This window comes from Beta vulgaris, chromosome 7, assembly GCF_026745355.1.
Source record: "Beta vulgaris subsp. vulgaris cultivar EL10 chromosome 7, EL10.2, whole genome shotgun sequence".
Taxonomy (NCBI): Eukaryota; Viridiplantae; Streptophyta; class Magnoliopsida; order Caryophyllales; family Amaranthaceae; genus Beta; species Beta vulgaris.
In genome coordinates this window covers 56,414,338-56,440,610 of record NC_079208.1, presented here as the reverse complement: position 1 = coordinate 56,440,610, position 26,273 = coordinate 56,414,338, and the positions used below count along the sequence as shown (strand labels likewise).

General features: G+C 35.7%; 4 protein-coding genes across 5 annotated transcripts; 3 read left to right on the top strand and 1 right to left on the bottom strand.

Moving 5' to 3' along the window:
- Positions 1 to 749: 749 nt before the first annotated feature.
- Positions 750 to 4,248, bottom strand: LOC104899957 (peptidyl-prolyl cis-trans isomerase CYP19-4). Its single transcript, XM_010687254.4, has 7 exons — positions 4,089 to 4,248; positions 3,803 to 3,884; positions 3,440 to 3,487; positions 3,321 to 3,344; positions 2,641 to 2,823; positions 2,366 to 2,441; positions 750 to 1,172 (listed from the first exon to the last, which is right to left on the bottom strand). Exons 1-7 carry the CDS (start codon positions 4,161 to 4,163, stop codon positions 1,034 to 1,036), a joined length of 627 nt encoding a protein of 208 aa, XP_010685556.1. The 5' UTR covers positions 4,164 to 4,248; the 3' UTR covers positions 750 to 1,033.
- Positions 4,249 to 4,414: 166 nt separating this feature from the next.
- On the top strand, positions 4,415 to 6,460 carry LOC125491565 (pentatricopeptide repeat-containing protein At5g18475). The gene has a single exon (XM_048647809.2). It carries the CDS (start codon positions 4,628 to 4,630, stop codon positions 6,152 to 6,154), a length of 1,527 nt encoding a protein of 508 aa, XP_048503766.1. The 5' UTR covers positions 4,415 to 4,627; the 3' UTR covers positions 6,155 to 6,460.
- Positions 6,461 to 10,628: 4,168 nt separating this feature from the next.
- On the top strand, positions 10,629 to 15,701 carry LOC104899956 (E3 ubiquitin-protein ligase APD2). Of its 2 annotated transcripts, none has more exons than XM_010687252.4 (10): positions 10,629 to 11,965; positions 12,087 to 12,193; positions 12,459 to 12,584; positions 12,686 to 12,782; positions 13,098 to 13,169; positions 13,268 to 13,350; positions 13,942 to 14,085; positions 14,596 to 14,659; positions 14,820 to 15,177; positions 15,382 to 15,701. In XM_010687252.4, the coding sequence occupies exons 1-10, from the start codon at positions 11,665 to 11,667 to the stop codon at positions 15,455 to 15,457; spliced, it is 1,428 nt and encodes a 475-aa protein (XP_010685554.1). In that variant the 5' UTR covers positions 10,629 to 11,664; the 3' UTR covers positions 15,458 to 15,701. The 2 variants fall into 2 exon arrangements, with proteins under 2 accessions (XP_010685554.1, XP_010685553.1); XM_010687251.4 differs by having other exon boundaries at positions 10,630 to 11,965; positions 14,596 to 14,668.
- A 2,424-nt stretch (positions 15,702 to 18,125) lies between these two features.
- On the top strand, positions 18,126 to 24,995 carry LOC104899955 (uncharacterized). The gene is made up of 6 exons (XM_010687249.4): positions 18,126 to 18,562; positions 19,420 to 19,988; positions 22,640 to 22,829; positions 22,967 to 23,031; positions 23,669 to 23,879; positions 23,961 to 24,995. Exons 1-6 carry the CDS (start codon positions 18,437 to 18,439, stop codon positions 24,279 to 24,281), a joined length of 1,482 nt encoding a protein of 493 aa, XP_010685551.1. The 5' UTR covers positions 18,126 to 18,436; the 3' UTR covers positions 24,282 to 24,995.
- Positions 24,996 to 26,273: the final 1,278 nt, after the last annotated feature.

Here is a 26,273-nt window from a genome sequence, read left to right as displayed (position 1 = left end):
CCACTACCACACCACCAAACACAGCCCGAAACCGGGAAGAACAGGGGTGGGGGAAAACTCTCGGACACCAGAAAGAACGACGGACAGGGGAAGATGGAGACGAGGAGAAGAATCAGAGACCTAAGCTCGCCGGAGACGAGGCTAAACAGCCAGCCTCCGGCGAGCCTAGTAGAAAAACAGCGGGTGTTGTAGGGTTAGGGTTTGGGAGGTTTTTGTGTTTTTAGAGAGAGAAGCGGCTGAGAAAGGGCTATTCAAGCTGGACGTAAATAAATAATAAATACATGTATGATGTGGAAACAAAATTTACGATATGTGTGACATGGTGCCAACTAGTCAAGTGGAAGTCTCACAAAGCAAGGTCTTTGTGGAAGACATCTTTTATCATATACTTGTATAGATTAATTGGTGCTTAATTTTTGCATCAATTTGCCTTGACGAAATCATCTTTTCTGATCCAGAGATAGCCGGAAAGAGTCCATTATGGTTGTCTAATATAAAATGACGATGTTACAAGTTACAACAAATGATGTAACTTTAAAGAAATAAGAACAATGGATAAAACTCGTCAAAAGTTTTTTAAAGGTCGAAGGTAGTAATTCTATTCAGCGAAGTGTATATCTGAGCATAATATACTGCGCAAAGTTCCTTCTTTCAAGTAGCATCATTATTCATTATCTAGGCAGTTTTTTTTTTTTTTTACATTGTTAAAATTTGTGATCTCAAAGCGAAACATCATGCGACAGATAGCATAGCAGCAAAATCTACCTTGTCTAATTCCAAGTCATTTTAGAAGAGAAAGAGTTGCTGAACTAGATTATCTTTAACCCTGTCCTTCCTCGTATAGGTTACATAAAGACGAACATTAGGCAACATAAAGACGAACATTAGGCAATATGCCCCAAGAAAGTGTCCAACAATGTGTAAAGATAAAAACTGTAGCGCAAAGTCTCCACATTCCACAAGGATTGGACTCTATAGTTATTCCTAATTCCATCTCGCTTCAGGGAAGGCATATAGTCATATTGATGACAGATTAAAGAGGAAGTTCTCCACTGTCAGCAATAGTAACCTTGCTTTTAGGGGTACCATTTTGCCTTCCCTCGGCTTCCATCTTGTAAACGACATCCATTCCAGAAAGCACCTTGCCAAATACGACATGCTTGCCATCCAACCTGCAGTTCATACAATCCAACAAATCAGCCTCACTTCATTACTTGTACATCTCAATGCCAATAAGAACAAGAGTGTCATTAGCTTAAGGTACATCTCAACAAAAATAATGATAGGAGTATTAGATGCTCTCGTTATGCACTTCTGTCCATTTAGGTGGTAACTAAAGTAAGGTAAAAATGTAGCTTATACTCTGTTAAAAGAAAGGCAGTGTTAGTTGGCAGGAGAGATTTTTCCATGAAAACTAAGTTTTCCTATTTTTGGTTTGTAAACAGGTGAGTATAATTTTCTTAGTAAATTTTTTTCCTGAGGGTGGAAATGATTTTTCTTTTCTAAGGGAAAAATGAAGCAATTTTCTCCATGTCCATCATCTTCCTCCTCTCCTCCCATCCGTTTCTCTCTTCAGTTTCTCCCTAACTTTTCCAGGAAGGAATCAAAGGAAAATGATTATCTCAAACATAGCCTTAGAGAAAGCGGCATGCATATGCATTGCCTTTTTGCTCAACTCTCTTTTTGAGTGGGGAAGTGGGATAACTACTTGGTAAGATTATTGCTGGTGAGTATCATTGAAGGCTAAAAAATGGATCATGAATATATGGTATGGAAATTCAGTAGATAGGTTACGTCAGTAAAACTAGGGCTCCGTTTGGTAGGGCGTAAAACGTTTTCCCGAAAAACTGTTTTCCTCTATTTTCAGTTTTACATTATTTGGTTGGCAAAAGAGTGTAAAACCATTTTCCCTTGGGGTAAAATTTCTCTTCCAAAGATGGAAAACCATTTTCCTTTCAAAATGAAGGGAAAACTATTTTCCTTGTCTCTCTTGTACACTCCTCTCACTCCTTTACTTTCTCTTTCATTTTCCTTTCATTTATCATTTTTTTACATCGAACCAAACAACGGAAAACTAATTTTGGAATTGTGTTTTCCATTGTAAATTGTTTTCCATGAAGATCATTTTACACTGAAAATGTTTTACGCCCTACCAAACGGAGCCTAGATGTATAAGCTTCAAAGAGGCCAAAAGTTTATTACCAAATTCAGTTCTCCTATCCTATGATCTGAAGTACTTCCATTACCTAATGTTTTTCCCTTCTATTAATGGGTCAATTTCAGAGCAGCCCTTGACACCAGTACACACCACAAATTGAGATTAGAATAATATAATTTTTCTTCTTTATGTGCATGTTTTACTCACCAGCTGGTTGTTACGGTTGTGATGAAGAACTGAGAACCGTTGGTGTTTTTACCGGCATTTGCCATAGACAGAAATCCTGCATATACAACAAGGACATAATTAGTCCGAAATATGTAGCCAATGAGAAACTGGAGAGACATCTCCCTCTCACAAGCTAATACAATTCGTTTGTGGATACTGGATTTGTCATTGGTGCATTATGCACAAAATTTTAACAAAAAAGACCTAAGATTAATATAGGACAGTAAGATTTACGATAGTTTCCATCAATCTACCTGGTCCAGTATGCTTTAGCTTGAAATTTTCATCAGCAAACTTCTCTCCGTAGATTGATTCTCCACCTGTTCCGTCTCCGCGAGTAAAATCACCTCCCTGGATCATGAAGCTTGGAATAATTCTATGGAATGTGCTTCCCTTGTAGTGGAGGGGTTTCCCAGATTTCGAAACACCTTTCTCTCCTGAAATAGCATATGGGACCATTGTCAAACTAGGCATGTCATGAACAAAGTGGACTACTCAGGAACTAGCAAGACTATCATATAATTTCGTTAGGGTGCATTTTTTTCACCACTATTCATTCGTTTAACTTATTACGCCTTAAATTTTACTTAACTTACTGTAGTTGTTAATTGAACTTAAGTAGCTCTTATTAACCCTGGCCTTCACTAATTTGAGCTTACCGAAATTTAACAGAATTCAGAGCCTAAATCACATAAATCGTAACAATAAGCAATCCAAATCATGTTACAACAAACATGTGTAGGTCATACCAAATCATGTTACAACACAAATATAGGTCATACGAAATCGTATCAGAGCACAACCACCTCATATCTTCTACATTTTGCTCATACACTTGGAGATTCTCTCCTATTCCTCCTATTCTACATGTCTAGATACTAATAAAAACGAAAACTGAGAAAAGAAAACCCAAGCAACAAGATTACAAACTCACCAGTGCACAATGCTCTGAAATTTTCTGCATACAAGGAAAAAGAAAAGCTAAAGTCAATAAATGATGAATTCATGAGCCAAATTTCTATTGAAATCAAACTAATTTGGTAAAGAATCTACCAGCTGTTTTCGGAACTGCCTTTCCAAAGAGCCCCATAACAACTCTACCTGAAAACATATTACCAGTGTTAAATTGACAATACCACCACTGAATTATGTAAAACTATCAAATTCAGGCTAATGCCAAGATAAAATCGCTGTAAAAAGCGAGTTTCGTTTTGTTTCAATTCAATTTCCATTACAAAATGTTTGATCAGAAATCCAGAATCATTATTCCACATAACATATCATAAAGTTTGAGATTGAAATGCTTCTACAACACTAATCACATCTATATTCTATGCAAAATTTCATCGAAAACGTAACGAAAGTTGCGGAATTCTCAAAATGATAAACGCACATAACATTGAAATGAAAACTTACCAGCTGGTTTTCCATCAATCTCAACATCAAAAAACACTTTATGAGTCACTTCCTTCAGATCTTCGGAAGATTGCTTTTTCGCCTAAATCAATTTTTACAATTAACAATAACATTAATCAAACCAAATTTATCGAATCTAATTAGATTAAATCATGATCCGGAAATTCATTCAAATTGCTTAAACCCTAAACAAAACTCAATTGATCAAAACAATTTATATAATAACGAAGAAAACATCTGCATAAATTGCCAAAAAAAATAAATTTAGAACAGATTAAATTTGTACCTGAATTTGAGCAAGTGATCCAAAAATAGCAAGAGTGCATAACAAAACAACGCAAAGTGAATTCATTCTCGCCATTTTTCTCTCTTACAAAGTGTAGTAAGTGTAATTTTCTTGTTTATATAGAGAACGAGTTGGACACCAGCCAATGATGGTGAGACACGTGGGCTATTTAGGTGTTTGAGCGAATTCTATTGGTTGGAATACCGTTGGGCTGAATGAAGGCCCAAATTTAGCCCGGCCCATCTGGGATCACTTTACCCAAAAAGTCTGTTATAATTCTTATAAACACAGAAAAATAAATTATTTACCAAATTTTTAAAAAAAACAACGAAGAATTTGAATATATTTTTTTAAAATTATATTGAGTTTTTTTTTTTTTCATAATGTTGTTAATAAGTTGGAATTGAATCCAGAAGTTAATCATGGATTAGCTGATTTTGTCTTGTTATAGCTTTGAGTAAGAATTCAACAGTGTTTGTGGTGCAGGTAAGGTGTTTGATGAATTGCCTAAGAGAGAAAGTTTTTTTTGAGGGTGTAAGATGAAATATTTTATGTCAAACTTACGTTGTTTTTCTTCTGCATCATCATCATCATCACTACCATGGATTTCTCCTGTTCACTATCCTAAAGCTAAGGTATCGAAATCGGAACCTCCACCATTGGAACAAGAGTATGTAAAGAAAACAAGGTTTATATCTCATGAACAAGCAATAGACTATATTAAACGTGAGAATGATCCTCAAAAAGCTTTGGACATGTTTAACAAGGTTTCAGAGCAAAAGGGTTTTAATCACAACAGTGCTACTTATGCTACTATCCTAAACAAGCTCGTTAAGGCGAGGAAATATAAGGGTGTTGATGCACTTCTTTGTCAAATGAAGTATGAAACATGTAGATTTCATGAGGGTATTTTTACCAATCTTATGAAACATTTCTCCAAGAGTTGTATGCATGAAAAGGTGGTTGAAATGTTTGATTTGATTCGGCCTTATGTTAGGGAGCGGCCTTCACTTAATGCTGTGAGTACTTGTCTTAACCTCCTCGTGGAATCGAATCAGATGGATTTGGCACGGAAGTTTTTGTTAAATGCCAAGAAAAATCATAGAATGAATCCAAATACTTGTATTTTTAACATCTTGGTGAAATATCATTGCAAGCGTGGGAACATTGAGGCAGCCATTGATGTTATGAATGAGATGAGGAAATCAAGAGTTTCTTTTCCGAATCTGATTACTTATACGACTCTGATGGATGGTCTATGTCGGAGTGGAAGACTTAAAGAAGCAGTTGACCAGTTAGAAGAGATGATTTCAAAGGATAAGATTGTCCCTGATGCCTTAACTTACAACATCCTGATCAATGGTTTTTGCCAAGGTGGGAAGGTTGATCAAGCAAAGAATGTACTACAGTTCATGAGAAATAATGGATGCACACCGAATGTGTTCAATTACTCCGCTCTTATGAATGGCTTTTGCAAGGAAGGGAGAATACAAGAGGCCATGGAAATTTTTGATGAGATGAAGGCTTTAGGTGTGAAGCTTGATACAATTGGATATACTACTTTGATTAACTTCTTCAGTAGGGCTGGTAGGCTCGAGGAAGCGTTGCTTTTGCTTAAGGAAATGAAAGAAGTAGGCTGCAAACCTGATGCTATAACTTTCAAAATCATCATAGAAGCTCTATGTAAGCTAAAAAGATTTGAGGAAGCTCTTCAAATGCTTGAAAAGTTACCTTATGAAGGTGTCTTCTTAGACAAAGCTAGTTACAGAATCACATTGAATTCCTTGTGTAGTGTAGGTGAATTAGAAAAAGCTACCCTGCTGTTGAGTCTAATGCTTGGCAGAGGTTTTGTACCTCATTATGCAACTTCAAACGAATTATTGATTCGCTTGTGTGAGGTTGGACGGACAGCTGATGCAGTTACAGCTTTGTCGGAGCTATTAGAGACAGGATTGAAGCCCGAGCCAAATTCGTGGTTACTTTTGATAGAAACTGTTTGTCGAGAGAGAAAACTCTTGCCTACTTTTATACTGCTTGACCAGCTTGTTGAAGAGGTGAAAGACTGAAAACTTCTTAATTGTCTTTTGGATGTTGAAGCTTGTACTTTTGTATTTGAAACTTGGTACAACCCACCATCTCGTGGTATTAGATCCAGTCCAGTAGTTAATTTTTTTTCTGGTCCTTTTGTCTTTCTTATATTATCATGATATTAACTGATCAGACATTTGAAGCAACTTCTCTTGGACGTGATTCAATTTATTGGCGGACAAATGCCTTAAATTGTATTACCTGTTTGCTTTGTTTGATATGTGCCTTGTCTTGTAATTTGCCCAAGCCAAATTTTGTATTCTTCATGAAGCTTCGGCCTGGTATCAAGGATTTTATGCATCCTCTTTTACACAAAACTTGCCGTGCAGAGGCTGCTGCATTTGTTCAATAAAGCTAACGACACTCGTGGAGTAAGGTTAGCCAAGACTCTTATGAGTTACATTGTTTCAATTGTTTCTATATTGCAGTCATATGATATTTAATCTTCATCCTAATGTGTTAGTAATGTTGCTAATTAAGACTTTTTCTGCAAGTGACATGTCTTTTTTGTTTTGGTGAACAACGATCACATGGAAACTTTGAACTGTTATGGCAAAAAGCCTATTACAATCCTTAGAAAGCAAGTCCTGACAATAATTAGAGGGGGGAGTAAGTGGTGAAAACTTAAGGGTACATTTTCACCACCTTGTGTTTTATCTTGTAGCTTGCTGATTGCTGAATTTCTTTTACAATCAACTTTGCACCAAACAATAAACATCTGGAGGGTTATATTACTTATATACAGCTGGGCGAGTCATATCGTCTTAGATACTTATTTTTAGTTCAGTTTAGTTGTTTTATGCCGAAGAGAAAAGCCCCTAAGGATCCATATGCTCCAATAAGTGGACAATCAAGTTACTAGAGAAAATTAGAAGGGGGAAGTTGGAGATTGAATTTGTCTTTTATGTACTTTCTACCAATTTAATTACTGGATGGTCCATTATTGTAGTGAATCACAATTCTTTGGTACTTTTGTTGGGTATATGGTAGTATATGGAGCTCAAGGAGGTGTATGGGTGTGGAGATGAGGTTGCGTAAAGGAAAAACGTCATATTGGGCATAAGGCGAACTTTGAATGGGTATATCTTTCAATCTAGAAATGATTTTGATGTGATTCAAAGTGGAGGTGATAGCTTGTTCCGAGAGCTTTCCAACGATAGGTCATATGTCTAATTCCGGTGAGAAACGAGAAAGTTATGACTATTTTACGAAGAACTGACGAAACTGACGGCAGAAGCTTCTGTCCGCCCGCACGTCGGGCTGGTGCGCCCGCACCAGAAGATGGTGCTCCCGCACCTATCGAGGATGCGGATTTTTTCCAGTTTCGTTTAGTGGGGGTATAAATAGGTGCCCTAATTACGAGATTAATGTATTCTTCATCTTTAAACACAGATTAGAGAGAGAAAAAGCTATAGAGAGAGTTCTTGAGTGCTTTTTGTAATCTTTCTTGAATATTCATCGATTCCTAGTGCAGATTCGTGGTTTTTCTCCCAGTTCTTGGGTTTCCACGTAAAATTCTGGTGTGTTCTTTCCTGCTTTATTATTTGATATTCTATTATTGTTTGTATTATTTCTAGATTGATAGTCAATAGAACTTACAAGTGGTATCAAGAGCTAGGTTTGATTATTGTCTAGATCTAGAATAATTAACAATGGAGGATTCAAAGATTAGAATTGAGAAGTTTGATGGGACAGATTTTGGATATTGGAAGATGCAAATAGAGACATCTTATATCAGAAAAATCTGTATCAACCTTTGTCTGAAAAGCCTGCTGAGATGGAGGAGGCTAAGTGGAAAGTACTGGACAGACAGGCACTAGCGGTGGTGCGTTTGACATTGGCTCGGACTGTGGCGTTCAATGTCAAGGATATCAAAACAACGGCTGGATTGATCAAAGCACTGTCAGATATGTATGAAAAGCCCTCTGCAATGAATAAGGTATATCTGATGCGCGCGTTTGTTTGGTTTAGAGATGAATAATGGTAGTTCTGCTGCTGAACATATTAATGAATTTAATTCATTAATAAGTCAGTTATCTTCGGTTAATATTGCTTTGAGGATGAAGTGAAAGCCCTAATTTTGTTGTCCTCTTTACCTACTGCTTGGGAAACTGTTGTAACTGCTGTTAGTAATTCCTCTGGTAAAGAGAAATTGGTTTATGATGTTGTCCGTGATCTGATTTTGAGTGAGAGCATTCGAAGGAAGGAGAGTGGAGAATCATCTGGAGCATACAGTGCAGAAGGTAGAGGGAGGGGAAAAGGGAGGAACTTTCAGGGAAAATCGGAGTCAAAGGGGGACCGGAGTAAGTCAAAAGGCAGGGCTAGTGTTACTTGCTGGGGGTGTGGTAATGAAGGACATTTAAAGAGAGATTGTCCTAGGAAAGGGAAGAAGAAGGTTCAAGAAAGTGATGATGAAGAAGATGCATCAACTAACTTGATTTCGAGTACGATTCGATGCTTTGATGGTAAGCATGGATGATCAGGAAGAGTTGGTTGGGTGCTCGGGATCATGGGTCTTGGATTCGGGTTCTTCTCATCATTCCTCACCATGCAAGGAGTTGTTTCGGAATTTCAAACCGGAAAACTTGAAAAGGTCTACCTTGCGGATGGCAAGGCAGTGGAAGTCATGGGGAAAGGTGATGTGAGTGTGAAACTCACTCATGGTGGCTCGTTGGAGTTGAAGAATGTCAAGTTTATCCCAAGGTTGAAGAAAAGCTTGATATCGTAGCCCAACTTGCTACATCGGGTTACAAGGTTGTGTTTGATGGTGGTTCTTGGAAGATTGTCAAGGGAGCAATGATCATAGCTCGTGGGCAAGGAGTGGAACACTTTACACCATGGGGAGCACATGAAGAGGGCCGGGATTGGGATGAGAACTTCATGTAAGTGTCGTTTGGTCGGAAAACTATCGATAGTGGGCCAAGGGATGAGAACCGTGGTGAAGCGGTATCCCGGTGGCAAATTGACCGGTAAGCGCACAAGGTGAAGGACGGCACACAAGCATGTGTGCCGGAAATCCTAAGTGGAACAAAGGGTGTATTGTTCGAGTGGGAGCAATGTGAGTTTGCTTTTAGAACAATGAGAAGCTTCTTTGGCTTAGGTGGTAATTGGTTTTATTGAAGTTTGATGAGACTTCAATGTGCTTCTTTGGTTGGAGAGGAAGTGATTATCTTCTTTGTTGTAGAGGAAGGGATCTTCATTTGGTTGTGCTTGTCTCTAAGGTGATCCGACCTCCGGGATAGGAGGGTGTGTAGGTTCATGGAGTGATGGTGCATTGATTTGGAGGTTAGTCATTAAGAATCAAAGTCGGTGTAGACTTTGATGTCTTTTGTATTGGAGTTGGTGCAAACTTCAATGTTATTTCCTTGGTGTAGAGGAGATGTTGTCATGGGATGCTTGAGGTATGTCATGGTTTGGACACGACTAGAATTGCTTTTGCAGTGGGAGTTGTGTAGTTGAGATGAATGAGAGGATGATGAAGGTATGAAGTTTTCTTCACTTACACCTATCTCCAAGTGGGAGATTGTTGGGTATATGGTAGTATATGAAGCTCATGGAGGTGTATGGGTGTGGAGATGAGGTTGCGTAGAAGGAAAACGTCATTTGGGCATAAGGCTAACTTTGAATGGACATATCTTTCAATCTATAAATGATTTTGAGGTGATTCAAAGTGGAGGTGATAGCTTGTTCCGAGAGCTTTCCAACGATAGGTCATATGTCCAATTCCGGTGAGAAACGAGAAAGTTATGACTTTTTACGAAGAACTGACAGGCAGAAGACTCGTCGCGCCCGCTCGGGCTGGTGCGCCCGCACCAGAGGATGGTGCGCCCGCACCTATCGAGGATGCGTTTTTTCCGGTTTTCTTTATGGGGTATAAATAGGTGCCCTAATTACGATTAATGTATTCTTCATCTTAAACACAGATTAGAGAGAGAAAAAGCTATAGAAGAGTTCTTGAGTGCTTTTTGTAATCTTTCTTGAATATTCATCGATTCCTAGTGCAGATTCGTGGTTTTTCTCCCAGTTCTTGGGTTTCCACGTAAAAAGTTCTGGTGTGTTCTTTCCTGCTTTATTATTTGATATTCTATTATTGTTTGATATTATTTCTAGATTGATAGTCAATAAAACTTACAACTTTGTATCGAAAACGGTATGGCATTAACTTGCTTATGGTGCAAACATACATTTCTTTCTTGTCCACAGATGATAGTTGGTTCAGTTGCTGTGTTTCATTGTGATGCATAGGTGTGTACTGACTTCTGTCACAAATTATCTCCTTACGAGCACAATTATCATTATACGCAATTTCTTTTACATTCTCAGTCGTCAAAGCAATCAGTGCTAGTAATACTTTCCTCTTTTTATTGTTTAGTGGGGCATGAATGTTTTGTGCTGAAAGCCTGAAAGTATAACCCAACTCTACATATCATCATTGTGAGAAACTGAACTTACTGAATTCTTTATTATACAAGTTTTAATAAGTTGGATTTGCTAATGATGTAAACCGTTGACATTGAGTGGCAATGTGGCACATATAAAGGTAAATTATAGTCACACTACTAATGTGTTATTATTAATGCAGTTTTAACTTTTAAGTAACTTTGTATAATAAAAAGATTGGGTGTTTTATGCTTTATTAGTATAATTAGAGATTTTTTTGTCTATAATTACTTTACTAATACTATTTTCTTGCGAGAAACTATCTTATTTACAAAATATTGTACAAAATTATCTTTGTTACATTATTGTTTGTTGACCAATACCTAAATTTTTTTTCCGACGTTTGACTGTAGTTTTCCGTTGAGTAAAACTCATGTGCAGGTCACGCGACTTGTTATTTTCCTTATTTAATTCGTCCCTTCTATTTTCCCCTCCTTTTTGTAAACTAACACTCTATCTCCTTAGACCTTACCTAACTAAGGATAGGCACATGGGTTTTGTACAAAATAGAAGGGGGAATAATACAAAAGGGGGGAATAAAATAATGAAAATAATAAGTCACGTGACATGCACATGGGTTTTACTCATCGGAAAACTACAATCAAACGTCGGGAAATTTTTTTTTGTAATGGTCAACAAACAATAACATAACAAAGGTGGTTTTGTACAAAATTTTGTAAATAAAGTAGTTTCTCGCAAAAAAGAGGGTAAGTAAGGTAGTTATGGACAAAAAAATCCTATAATTAAAATTCATACAATACATTATATGTACTGTATAGGTTGATTTTTTTTCAATTAACCTTCATGAAACTATGTACAGTTTCTCAAAGTATGAAGTCAAAAATAGTCATACTCATTTTCCAACAGAAAAATAGCGAATTTTCAAAATAAGTGATGTGACTTCTGACTAGTGTGATTCCAACTAACTGTCACCAACTACTAGTCCTATGAATAAGAAGGGTAAGTATCAACTGAAGACTGCTTGTTCTCTCACTCCCCTTCCCCCCCCCAAAAAAGGAACTATCTTCATCTTTGTGTGATAGCTCCTATGTACCCAAAACAATCACCCTATTTTTCTCATCAAATGGAAGAACAAGGGCAAGTTACTAGTTCTGATCATTATACTGGTCCTTCCTTTTCTTCTGTATTCCCTTCTTCACAGTCAGAAGAATCACAGCAAACAGAGGTGAATGTTCAGCCAGAAGATCAGCAGCAGCCTAATAACGGGCTGCGGCGTTGGCATTGGCAGCCAAGTCTTGTTTATCAAAGGTTCAACATAAATGTCACCAGTTTGGGTTCAACTGATGTCTGGTCTTGTATAAGTGTGCTTCTCACTTTCTGGTTTTTTGGTTAGTTGCATAATTACTATAACTAAAACTACTTGTTTTATTTCTTTTTATAGTTTTAACAACTGAGAGCTAATAATATCCACTTGGGATTTGCTTGAATCTTTAATTTTCTAATCTGCAGCATCTGTGATTCTGATTCTTGGGTTCTATGGATCATTCAACTTACAACTGGGTCCAAATTGTTCATACTTGATCGAAGGCAATCCATTCTTTGTAAATTCCATTAAGGTTGTTCGGCTTCGTGTATATTTTATACTTTGCGTTTCTTCATTTTGCATGATTTTAAGAATTCAGTTCATGGCAATAAAATGCTAATCCATTAAAAAGATACATGATTAGTAAAAAGATATCTCCCCTGTTTTCAGACGTTTCCCAAAACCCCCAATCAGGTCTGAGAACTTAAATGAAATGCCACTGAGATGTGGCCCTGTTCACAAATTCTAAGTGATTATCCTAACATTTTGTTCAGTTCTGACATGTGTCTAATATGTAGGCGCGTCAAAGAGATGATCAAACTGCAGGGCCAATGCTTTACGGATTCCATGAGTCTCCTTTACTTGATGTTAAAAGCACTTGGTTTCAGAACAACACTGCATCAGTAAAGCCTGGTTTTCACAAGGTAGATCACCATACCTCATTCATCATTCATAATTAGTTATTTTATTATTCAATGCTCTTTACTTATAAATATGGAAATGTATGTCATCTCTCGTCGTGTAGGAGTGGGCATATTTCTTGAATGCTGGTTCTCGAGTTGAAGTATCCTATGATGTCAAATTCCCTGGCTCTGCCTCCTTGTTTCTTGTAATTGCCCAAGGTACAGGATATCTCGTTGCAAAAATATTACTAAAATCTTACGAAGCTTTCTAGTAGTAGGCTAGTGGCCTGAATCAGTAATAAAATCAGAAAGAAAATTTTATAGGCTACGTTGAGTTTGGTTGGATTGTGCTGAGTTATTTTGGTGGATCTATGATTGAAGAAGCCTTAAAACCCGATATATCTTAGAGATTGGCTTTTTCGATAATGCTATCTATGGACTAGGAGACATGGATCTCGATAATGAGTTACTTATGCATTGCGCATCATTTAATTAGAAGTTTCTAGTGACCAGTATTACTTCCATAACCTGCAGGTAGACAAAATCTGCTTGAGTGGATAGATTCCCCTTCCTATAATACCACAATGTCTTGGAACATTATCTATGGTATGGTGAAAAATATTGGTGGAAGCAAATCAAAAGTAAATACTTTCCCTTATTAGATTACTTCTGGTTCATGAGCATCATTAATTCATGCTGTGCAGGAAATGGTAAAATCGCGCAAGACATCAAAGAGTCTGATACGTACTTTGTGGCAGTTGGTAACTTGAACCTTGAGATAGTGGAGGTGATCATGCTCATTAATAAATGATTGTAATCTAACCATGTGAATGCCTAAAATAAGGATGGTCTAGTTACAGAAAGCTTTCTTACATTAATCAACTAGGCAAAATGGTATATGAACAAATTATGACAGCCTTGGTCTAATAGGGTGCTCAAAGCAGTCTTTTGGGCCATTGCACAAGGCTCCCAAAAGAAAGAAGGGTGCCAAATTTTGTAATTAGTCCAATCTTATAAAGCATAATTCATTACTTATCTGTCTAATCTCACAAGTTTTGCTTGGTGTTCGTTTAACCTTTTGACAGAATTGGCATGAATCATTTTTCCAAATATATTTAAATACTTATTAAAAATTGGTCATTTCACATTTCTGTGGGAATTATTAACATTAGCATGGTGATCATTCATTCGTTTGAGGTGGTCTTGCTAAGTGCTTACACCAATAATATTGGTTGGCTTGTCACTTATGAAAGTGCTAGACAGTATATCTAGAAATGCATCAAGGAGGTTTTTCTCATTCTTTCAACTTGGTTGAGAATTGAGATTATCTAGTTCTGTAATATGAGGTAACTCACACTGACAAGTTTCTATTGAACAGGTTTGCTTAAACATCACAATAATGTCTCTTCTCTATAATACTACGAACGCACATTTCAAGTGCTTGTTAAATCACATTTGCAGCTTCAAGCTTATCCTTCTGAAGCCTAATGCAGCTGTCCTAACTTCTCCAGGTCCACCAGAGGTAAATTGCATCAAAATACTGAATCTCTATCCCTCTTGCACGAAACATCCCTCCGTCCCCTATTCTTGTTTACATGTATGTTTCGCATGCAGATTTATGCACTGTTGAGTAGGCCCTGTATATTTTGCATGTGACATGTGTCTTTTTTTTTTTCAGGATTGCTTAATCTAGATATGTGATGCTATTGCTGATAAGAATATGAGAGAACTGTGAAAATGAATGTTAATTATATTCATGGGATGATGCATCTATAATATTACAAGAGAGAACTAAAACCTAATATAACGTATAGCGCTGTATAAAAGATACATGAATCAAAAGATATACATCAAAAATAACAACATTACATAATAATGATATTCATATACTGATAATGTTGGAGAGACTAAGATAATAACAAGTTACCCAAGAGAATGATATATCTACTAAATGCTGTCTTTGTTGGTCCTAGATTAACACAAGCTCTTAAATACGTTCGAATTGTTACTTATTTCTCCTAATTGTGTCCAGGTTAAAATTGATGATGATTGGTTCATCCAGGTTTCATTTGAACCACAATGGGTCACATATTGTGGTGGGTCATGTAAGATTTTAACATCTCAAAATGTTAAGGAATATAATACAATTGTTAAAGACTTTAGGGAATGTCTTTGTTAAGACTTTAAAGAATACAATTTTTTATGTATGTGTAATTATAAGTAGCTTGCATGGATCATAAGCTATGGTTCTCGCAGGTATAGTAGCAGCGATGATTTTTGTACTATACAGATGTTATAATCAATTGCAACCAAATAGCGGAGATGAAGTTGGAAATCAAGTGAATGCAACTATAGCTGGCAGAGAGCCATTGCTTTCCAACAAGAACAATGATCACTCAAGTTGGGACTCGTCTTATGACTCAATTCCCAGTGATGGGGATCAAGGACTCCAAGAGAAGATTTTAGAAGGCTCCCTTGAAGGAGAAGTCTCGAGAGAGGGAGAAATTCATAGCCCTGATACTTGTCGTTTATGTGCTATATGCCTCGATTCCCCTAGGGACTGTTTCTTCCTTCCTTGTGGGCATTCTGCTGCTTGTTTCAGCTGTGGATCAAGGCAAGTTTTTGTTATTGCCCTGTGCTTTACAGTTTTAATGCTCGATAACTTGCCATGGTGTTTCCAGTCAAATTGTCAGCCAGACCACTAACTTCTTTTGTACATTTTGCTCAACTTTTAAGTACTTCTGACTGGGTCTGACCACCTGATACAAGAATTTGCGACCTAGCTTAGTCGTCTAACCTTTAGCAATCTACTTTGCAGGATTGCTGAAGAGGCAGGTACTTGCCCCATATGCCGTAGGAAGATGAAGAAAGTGAGGAAAATATTTTCGGTTTAGATATAGTAGTACAGGTTGGTGTAAAACCTTTAAAGGTTGAAGGTTACTGTGATAGAATGGAACTGTTTGGCTTCTGCTTATATGTAGCAGGGAATGTTATGAGGTTAGATGGCAATTTATGGTGCCTGGCCTAAAGTTTTGTTCTACTGGCAACCTTGCTGTCACAACATATATACATAATCCTAAGTCCTCTAATTTCTGTGCTTTTAGCTGTTTAAACTTTAGTCCAAGTTACTTATATCCATTTCTTCCCTATTTTCATTGAACTTGATTTAGGATGCATGCAGTGGTTATTATTTACAGGTCATGAAATCACTACTAATACTTCATTCTGGAGTTTGAATCCAGCACTGTTTGCGGATTCAAGAGTATGAACGCACCAGCTTTTTCTCCCAGAATACCCTCTTATTTAGTTTGGAAAAAATCTTTTTACCTCTATATATGCTAGAGATCTCGAAAGACTCCCTCGTGTCTTGGTTCTATTGCCTAGATTATCACACCTTGTTGGGCCTATCATCCATTGAAACCTTAATATAATACTCATTGAGTTTCTTTATAATTATTAGATAATATTATATGTAAAGGGATAATATTATTATGTAAAAGGTAGAATGGTACTTTACTATAGTCATAGGTCTGTAATGTACACTATATCTCTATTCTATATGGGAAGAGGGGTAGGACACCAAAATATTAGAAACCCCATTTTACCCTCATAATATCTCTATTATAACTACTTCCTTTAATGAAAAAATAAAAAAGAAAACTACCTAATTAATTTTAAAAATAAAAATATTACATAAAGAAAACCATCAAGAATTCAAATATTCCTAATTTATTCGAAATAATTAATAATTAATTTAATTTTTTTCATCTCCTAAAAAAATTATTTTGTACGTATGTTCGCACGCATCGCGTGCATATAATATATTTAATGTCAGGTTAACCTACAACATGTTAACACAATTATTTTCCACACTTGTACATGGTATCAAGAGCCAAGAATTTCCTAAAGAAATTTTTTTAATGTACACTATATATATTGAATGTCAGGTTAACCTACAACAGGTTAACACAATCATTTCCCACACTTGTACAATAATGTCTACGCTTTCCTTGTAAGGTAAAGAGAAACCTTGACAAAGTTGGGGGAATAAAGGGGATCCCAACTTGTCAAGGGTGACAATCGATGACAGGATCTCCTGAAATCGGGAGAGAAGCTCTAACCACTAGGTTATTCTTCACTCTTATATTGTCTAAGACATGATCTCTACTCCTTGCGTCTAATCTAGTATTTCTTGGTTTTTTTTTTGATAATTAAGCCGCCTGCCAAAAGACTTTTATTACTAAATACTTTTTACATGAAATTGTGTAAAATAATTAGGAATAGGGGTAGTTCTACCTTTGTCTTATATCCAATAAATTGGACTTGATTGCAATCTAAATTTGTACTTCTCCTTTGTTAGCATGCCTAATTTTTTTATTGAAATGGAATATAATTATGCTATGCAATTTTACTCATTACCATTACAATTAAAACCATGGACAAGGGACAATGTGCTTAACATGTTTAACTTTTCCTTCTAAATCAAGGACATTGAGCCCGTCAAAAAAAAGGACCATTACAAACAGTAATAATGTTTGGTTTAGTGGCCAAAAAAGAAGCAATCATGTTTGGTACAATGTCAGTGATAATCACGGACCATGGAATGTGAAAGCTATATTTTTGATGTCAATGACATATTGACATGGGTAGACTTAACTTCGTAGAGATAAGGCAATAAATACCCATCACTCTAGACTCTCTGGTATTCATTCTCCAATCTATGTTCTAGACTCAAAATGTGAACATTTTTACATCCTACTATTTGATAAGCTAAATAATGTAAAACAAGAATTTCTTGGTTTACTGAAAGGAAGTTTCAATGTATACATAAGTTATGTCAATTAATAAAAGTAAAATTAGTTTGTAATAACATTTGAACCTGTGAACTCTTGTTATTATATATGACACAATTACCATCTCAACGAACTTTTAATCATGCTTTAAGCATCCACATTATTATATTTGTACCTTTGAAATGTTGAGTTTTCTTTAATATTATTTTAATGAGAATGAAAAAAATGCATATTTAGTTCGAAAACACAATACCCACTCGAAGCAACGTTCGGGCCCAAATACTAGTTGAATGCTATGTTCAGTTCACCTTATTTTTGCTTATTTCAGATCTAATCAGATCAGATCAGATCTATTCAAAAAAAATAAGTTCAGATCAGATCAGATCAGTTCAGATCATGCTTATATTTAAAAATTATTATTACTATTAAATATCTTTCATTACATATTAGTAAAAATTATAATAATTGAATATTAGTAAAATACTCATTAAGACGAATCAAACAAGACCCCCACATGACTATATTTTTTCTTATATATTGAGAAAAATCTAAAAGATAAGATCTTGTAATCAGATCAGATCAATTTATATTAGATCAAATTAGAAAAAATATTTCAGATAAGAAAATCTCACGTGAAGTAAACATAGCCTAAGTTTAAAAACGTACATCATAAAACGTACACAGAAGAGTGAGAATGATAAAAAAACAAACAGACGGAATACTGTATTAGCAGTCGTACAAGAGCCAGCTCAACAGGACAAGCTCTTGCTCATCAAATATTGGCGCAATGGTAAAAAGCTAACCAAGTGTGACCATTAGTGGACCCAAAAAACTTGGAAGAAAAAAGTGTGGGATCCAAGCTTTTATGAAGGAAGAAACATAGCACATCATAGTATTGTTAGTTATTGTCTGTTTGGAAGAAATAGAATTTATCAAGAGCGTAAGAAGAGTCAATTCTCTAATTTAGCGAGATATGATGAGTTTTAGTGGCAATACTTTCTTCTGTTACCACTTTCACAGCACATTTTCTTTCTTCTTCATCTTCTTCCTTATTTTTCTGCAACTTCTTCTGCTACAAAAATGCCAATGGGGTTGCGTTCTAAGCTCAGTTATGGCAATTCTTCTCTTCCTCGTTCTCCTCCTTACCTCTTTTCATCTGTATGTCTCTTGGCTTTCCTCTCTCTCGCTCTGCTCCTCGTTCTCAAGGTGTCTTTTTCTCTCTCCTCTACACAATTCTCTTCTTATTTCTTGTTGATTTCTTCATTCAGGCATTTTGTCGAACACTTGGTGATCGATTCTTTTTTTACTAAATTTGGGGATTTTTGAGTTTTGGGTGTTCGTGATTCAAGTTTTTAATGAAATGGGTATTGGAATTATAAGGTTATTTTAAATGGGAAATGCTCAATTTTTTTTGTGTGTGTTATTGGAATTTTTTGATGGATGAATCACCTGCATTGGTCGCATTTCTTGGGGTAGTGTTGTTTTATGATCAATGGCGTTTTGAGGAGTGAAAGATAAGATCTTGGATAATTATACAAGTGATATTGATTTTAGATATGGGGGACAGATGGTTACAGTTGCGAAAATGGGGAGAAAGTCAAGAACTATTTAGTGGAGTTATGTTATTTACTTAGTTTCTGAGTTTTCTGTTCTGTTTTAAATATTGGTTACGATTGCGAAAACGGGGAGAAATTGAGGAATTATTGAGTGGAGTTCTGTTATTGAGTTGGTTTCTGGGCTTTCTGTTTTGTTTTGAAGATGCTGCATTGTTTAGTTTTCCATTTGTTTATATTGACTGTACATATTTTATGCTCTTTCAGTACTATATAAGTCTAATGTCATGTGAAAAATCATAGTATATGCTGTTTTCTTTTTGTGGAAAGAAAAGTGGTTCTAATTTTTTGACTAAGTATAGTATATTTTATATGCTGGGTCATGTGTAACTGCACTTTCAGATTTGTTTATGATAGCTGCTTGTTGTAGTAGATGTTACATGGCAAATGTTGCACTAAATTAATATATCACTGCCTATTGTCTAATAGAAAGAAGCATTTGTTGGACAGGTTGATGACTTTGCTTATCAAACAAAAACAGTTGCTGGACACAACTTAAAGCCCACACCGTGGCATGTATTTGAGCCAAAAGTTTTTGAGGAAGGAACAAGCTATTCTCGAGCTACTAAAATTGTACAATGCCAATATTTTCAGTGTCGTTCTAATGTCTTCCCCAGTCCCCCACAACATGACCAGTCTAAACTGTCATCATGTCCAGAATTTTTCAGATATATACATAAAGATTTGGAGCCATGGTCAAAAACCAAAATAAGTTTAAGCCATGTGTTGGAAGCAAAGGACTATGCAGCATTTCGAGTTGTAATTGTTGGGGGCCGATTGTTTGTGGACTTCTATTATGCTTGTGTACAAAGTCGCGTGATGTTTACAGTATGGGGATTGTTGCAGCTTCTCAAACGATATCCTGGCATGGTCCCTGATGTTGATTTGATGTTTGATTGTATGGATAAGCCTGCGATGAATAGAACCGAGCATGGTTCAAGACCGTTGCCACTTTTTCGGTACTGCACTACCAGCGAGCATTTTGACATCCCATTTCCTGATTGGTCTTTCTGGGGTTGGTGAGTTTCTTATATTAGTTCTTTCTCACTGATATAATTTTTGATGTTATTGATAATGAAGAATTATTAAATTAGTTTAATCAATTTTTCAATGATTTCAGTTGCTGCTACTGTTTGTTTTATTGGTAGTGAACTGGTGATCATATAAATGTTAAAGCATTCTAGTAGCATAACATTGGCTCTGTATGCAAGTTAACCTACCAGCTTAACTTTTTTCTTCATGAAAAGAGAATGCCCATTTAATACTTATCTGATCTGAAATTGTGAATCCAGAAAAGGTTCCATGCCACTAGTAATGAAAGTAGTCAGATCCTCTTTTTCCTGGAGCCTGAGCTTTTTAAGTGATTTTACCTAATGTCTGAACTCTGGGCAGCTCAATCAGCAAAGTTGATTGGCTCATACGGCCCTTGAATGAAAAATTATGGATGTAAGATTGCGAATAGATGCTATTAGAGTGCTTGGCAGAGTTTCTTTGGATGGTAGATCTTCTCAAGTCATTCTATCGGATATCTGCATGGCTTGAGATTGAGTCATTACTCATTAGTAGTCATTTTGTAGTTTAGTGGGATAATTATCTAGTTATAGACTTTTCCATTTATGTCATATTTCTATTATCTGATCAATACTTACTAAATGTTTCTAGACTGTGGGTGGATGAAATGGAAGTTTTTTATGCATTCATCTTCCACCTATAAGGCTATAACCCACCCAAGGGGATATGTGGGGGGAGGGGGAGATGAGTGAGGTACTCATAATTGTCTTATGATATTGAAATCCACTGCAACTTCCACGAGCCGATGTTATGATTCATTATATCTTGTTTGTGCTACTTATGAATTTATGAGGTTATCAATTTTTTTATTTGGTTTTGAAGGGTGGTCTGGATGAATGGATTTGAAAATAACCTATATCAATGGTTTCAAATGAGGTATTTGTATAGCTGGAGCCAAGATTGAAGTGTTGATTGATACTCAACTTTTCCAATGGTTGTTGAAAAATTGATACATGATAGTTAAAGGGCTTTTTCTTTTGGTGTGTCCCCTCCTTTGGTACATCGGTAGCACCCCCTTAGGGTTTTTGTATCACCAAGATTACTTTGAAACCTGAAAATTACAACTTAAAAACATTGTACCTCCTTGCATATCTAGATAAGCTGGGATTGTTAGGTGGTCTGATACTGTTTGGTGTCTACTGCGATCTATTTGTCTTGTCGTCACTATATCTCCTTTTGTTTTTCTTTTGGCATGCCATCAACTTCATATTTCTGAACTTCATTAAAATAAGATGCTGAGTTTTAAGATCTTAGTTTTGCATAACTAGTGGGAAGAGATAATTATCAAACTTCTGGTGAGAGACACTTGAAGGGTTGATCTTCAATTTTGTGAGAAAAATGATTGTGAATTCTTCTGGGTTCTTTAGGTCTGGAACGTGGGTATAATACACGATTGAGATGAGTCTGGTGCTCTTTTGTTTATACAAAGGATTTGGGCAGAAGCTTACATTCTGAACAGTTAATTTATTAGTTACTTAACAGCTTAGCTTTTAGTTAGTTAATCATCCTCCTCTATTCCCTATTGGAAGGGAAGTTAAAATTGCTATCTGGTTTATGATTGCATGCAGCACAACTTTTTTTCTTCATCTTGTCATTAGCATACATAGGGAAGCTGCTTTAATTAAATGAAATATGGTTGTGGGCTATATTGTATTTTAGTGGATATCATTCTCATCTGAAATGCAGGTTTGATAATTTTGTGCTGCTGAGAGGTAAAAAGATTGTATTCCCAACTTTGTTTGAGTTGCCGAGCTGTTTGGTGGTCAAGACGGTTTCTCTGTGATGTGTTAGACTCAGCAACAAATTTGTCTTGTGATGTGTTAGACTCATGTTAGTTACCGTTAGCTGAATTGCTTCTTCTAATAGATACTTGTGTGAATAAAGTGGCTGATATGTTACTCAGACTGGGTACTTGTGAGTTGGGATAGAGACAGTTTTGTGTTCAAGTTATCAAGTGTTTGATCCAAGTATATTTATGATACATTTTCATGTTTTTGATCCTGAATAAAGTGCCAAGTGTCCCTCCCGTGTTAAGAGTGTCAAGAATCCAACATATGTAGTAGAGATGAATGAAGAGTCCAAATAACATAGTTTATCAAGAATACATTTTTTGTTTTTTGTTTTTTTTGAGATGCTACATTGCTTTAAATGTCATAGTACTTGCTATATTACCTAAAATGGAAGTATTCCCCTCACTCACTCTTTGTGGAAAGACCGCCTTACTCTCATTTCATTCCTCCACTCTCGTAACATTTGCCTACTTTTTCCCACATTACCCTCACTTTACTTCAAAAACGATGGGCCTCCACTTTCTCTCTCTACCTTTCTTGAAATTCCCACTTTCTGTATGTTTCTTATAAAGACGGAGGTATTCTTGTATATTGCAAACATAAACATAGCAGTCTTGTAAAAATCCTTGATTATGCTATGCGACATGTTTATTTGGAGTTATTGTCTATAGAAATGATAGCATATTTGAGTAGAATCCTGCTTGCACGATAGTAGGATATTTTAAAATTTTTACCAATTGTGGACTTGGTAGGACTAGCATTTTCTTGTTTGTATCTAACTGAATTTTTCTGTTGCATTCACTTGGCAGGCCTGAAGTAAACTTAGGCCCCTGGGATACAGAGTACAGGGATATAAAAAGAGGTTCTCGTTCTAGAAGCTGGCCGAAGAAATGGCCTTATGCCTACTGGAAAGGGAACCCAGATGTTGCCTCTCAGCTCCGCTCAGAGTTAATCCAGTGCAATGACACCAAACAATGGAGAGCACTAATACTTCGTCAGGTGGGACTACCAACATATGATCTTACCTTTCTTGTTGTTGAACGAGATTGTGCTAGTGATGATACCTTGATTAATGACATCATTTTGGTTCAGTCAAATTGAAGTTTATTGATTTTGTATCCCTTTGTAAAATACAGGACTGGGGTGAAGAAGCAAGAGCTGGTTTCAAGAAGTCAAAATTATCTAATCAGTGCAATTATAGGCAAGCTACTCTTTCTCTGAATTGCATTAAGATGTGCCTCTGAAAACAGATTATATATTGGCGAAAAGTAATTGTTTTGGCAGGTCTCAGGTCAATAGTTTCATGATCATCAAATTGACATGATCTTATACTGTCCTCTCTTTCTTGTGAACAGAATATCTACGTGAACACTTAGCTGTTTTACAAACTCGTTATGCCAAACAACATACACTATACACCTTTTCTAATCATCACTCTAGCCTTTCACTTTCTTTTTATGTTTACTTACATAGGTGTTGTTCTTTTCACCTTGAAAGAAATTTTAAGAATAAGCTAAGATAAGTTTGGAAAAGAAAATATAAGTTCAGTTTAGTTTCGACAATGAAATATAAGTTTAGATAAGGACCAATAAGTACAAAAAAGGTTTTAATGTAGGGCTATCTAAGTTGAAATCACAACTACTACAAGTTTAAACCAGGGCCAGTAAGTCATTTGATAACAGTTTTCAAGTGAATTACTAGCTATGTGAACGTTAAAATGTTTGGTTATCTAAGTTGAAATCATTAATACTACAAGCTCAAACCAGGGCTAATAAGTCATTTGATAATGGTTTTCAGGTAAATTACCAGCTATATGAATTAATGTTGAAATGTTTCAGGTACAAAATATATGCTGAAGGGTATGCCTGGTCTGTAAGTCTCAAATATATACTATCATGTGGCTCTCTTACACTGCTAATAACCCCTCAGTATGAAGATTTTTTTACTCGTGGCCTTCTTCCAAAGAAAAACTACTGGCCAATACCCCGTACCGATCTATGCCCAAACATAAAGAATGCTGTCGACTGGGGTAATTCCCACTCTGCTGAGGTCCGTACCATCACCCTTTCTTTCTCCTCTCCTTTTTTTTCATCTTCTTTGGCAATTAGTAACTAAGTTCTGTGAAAACAGGCTGAGGCAATGGGAAAAGCGGGACAAGATTATATGGATACCTTAAACATGGACCGTGTATATGATTACATGTATCATCTCATCGCAGAGTACTCGAAGTTACAAGATTTCAAGCCGGTCCCACCTTCATCGGCCCAGGAAGTCTGCATTGAATCTTTGCTTTGCTTTGCAGAGCCGAAGCAGAGGCAGTTCCTTGAACAGTCAGCTACGTCTCTCTCACCTATGCCCCCGTGCATTCTACCTCGTGCTGATGGCAGGATCTTGAAGAGATGGAAAAAACTGAAGGAGAAAATGATGAACAGTATCATCAAACAAACTTAAAGCTAACCCACACTACAGAGATGCACCGTTTAAGTCATTGTTCAAGTTATGAGGTAGCTGTTGTTAATATGGTATCCATATAAGATAGGATCTGCTGGGATGTTGATACCTATTGGCTATTTGACAGCACACGAAAAAACGCTCCACCATACCACAGTTTCGAAGTGTTCTCTATTTCATCATCCCCTTCCTCTTTAATGGTGGATGTTCATGTTGCTCAGGTATATAGCTCTTTGTTTAATGCAATCATGAAGTAATTTTTTGATTATTTGGGTAATTGTATGGGTATTGTGGGATAATCGTATCTTAATTAGGAGGATAGTTTCGGAATAAAACAACCAGAGATTGGACTTTCAAATCCAATCTTAGGGATCAACTAAAAGCTCCTCGTGGTTAGGAAAGATGCTCATAACAGCAGCAATATTGAGCACAGTTTTGTACTAGAAAGCAGAAACGCTTGTGACATAGTGATAGTTGGTTGTCATTAAAACTTTCTACCATGGTGCATAAGATATTGCATCTTGTATGTTCATGCATTCTTTTTTTGGAAGTTATAATTTTCCTTTTGTTTCGCTTATAGTTATTCATTTCTCCCTTAGGATTATGTATGTAAGTTTTCAATCATTATGTAGTACTAGATACTCTTCCTAAGTGAACTGTATTGCAGTAAAAAGAAAACGATTTTGTAATGTAGCTTTTATGTTTGCAAGTTTATTGTTGTGACTCTTTTAGTAGCAAGTTCTGTACTACACTACTAGCAACAAGTGCGGCTCTGTCTCTGTGCCTCTTTCCTGCACATTCCATTAACAAAGACACTATTTTTAAATGCAAATACTTCATCCGTTTCAAGGAATTTATAAGGAATTTAGAAAGAGAAAGTTGAGATTATAATAAAATAGAGTGAAGAAGTATTGAAGTTGTGGTCCTCTCTTACTTTTTGGTGGTATACTTGTAATAAGAGTGAACTTAAGCTTGGTTTCACTTATTGTGATTATGCCAAATAATGAAAGTGTTTCACCTATTGTGAAACAGAGGAAGTATGTCATTATATGTGATAATATTTTAAAGCATGTGATAATGGTATCTATTTAGGTAGTATTCAATCATAAAAGGGGGAGGGATAAAGAACATCAACTTTTTATTTTCAATTAAGAAATTTTTGGATAATTTTACAATTGTTTGATCTAGACCATTCATTTTTGATCAAAAATTAACACTATTTATTTAATTAACTTTTATAATTAAATTTAAACTAAAACTAATAGTTATATATTAATAAATTTATAATTAAGAAATCACCTAACGGTCGAGTAATTAACTTTTTTTAAATATTTTAAAAGTCAAAGAAATCAATGAATAAGATGAGTATTTGAAATAGAGGTTTGAGATTAATTAGCCACTAATGTAATGTGTGCATTATGCTTTCAGGAGCACAATGAGAACTTTTCTCCTACAAAACAAAACAGAATATTTACGAATACGAAAACGAACATTTTACTATTGAAGTGGAACATTACAATATTTCACTTACGAAAACGAACATTGTCTATTGAAATGGAACATTACAAGAATTCATTTATGAAAAAAAAATATTTTACTGTTGAAGTGAAACATTACCATAATCCAATTACGAAAATGAAAACTTTTATTGTTCAAGTGGAACATTATTAGAATTCAATTACTTAAATAAAACATATGCTTATCAAATATAAAACATATTTTTATGCAAAATAGAATATATTTTTTTTGTGGAAAATAAGTTTAAAAGAACATTTTTTTAAAAAGAACATTTGATTATCGGAAATAAAATAATTTTCGCAAAAATAGAACATATTTTTTTGCTGAAAATAATCTTAAAACGAAATTTGTTATAATAGAACATTTGTTTATTGAAAATAGAATTATTTTTACATAAAATAGAAAATATATTTAAAATGAATATTTGTTAAAATAAACATTTATTTATCGAAAATAAAACAAATTTACGGGTGC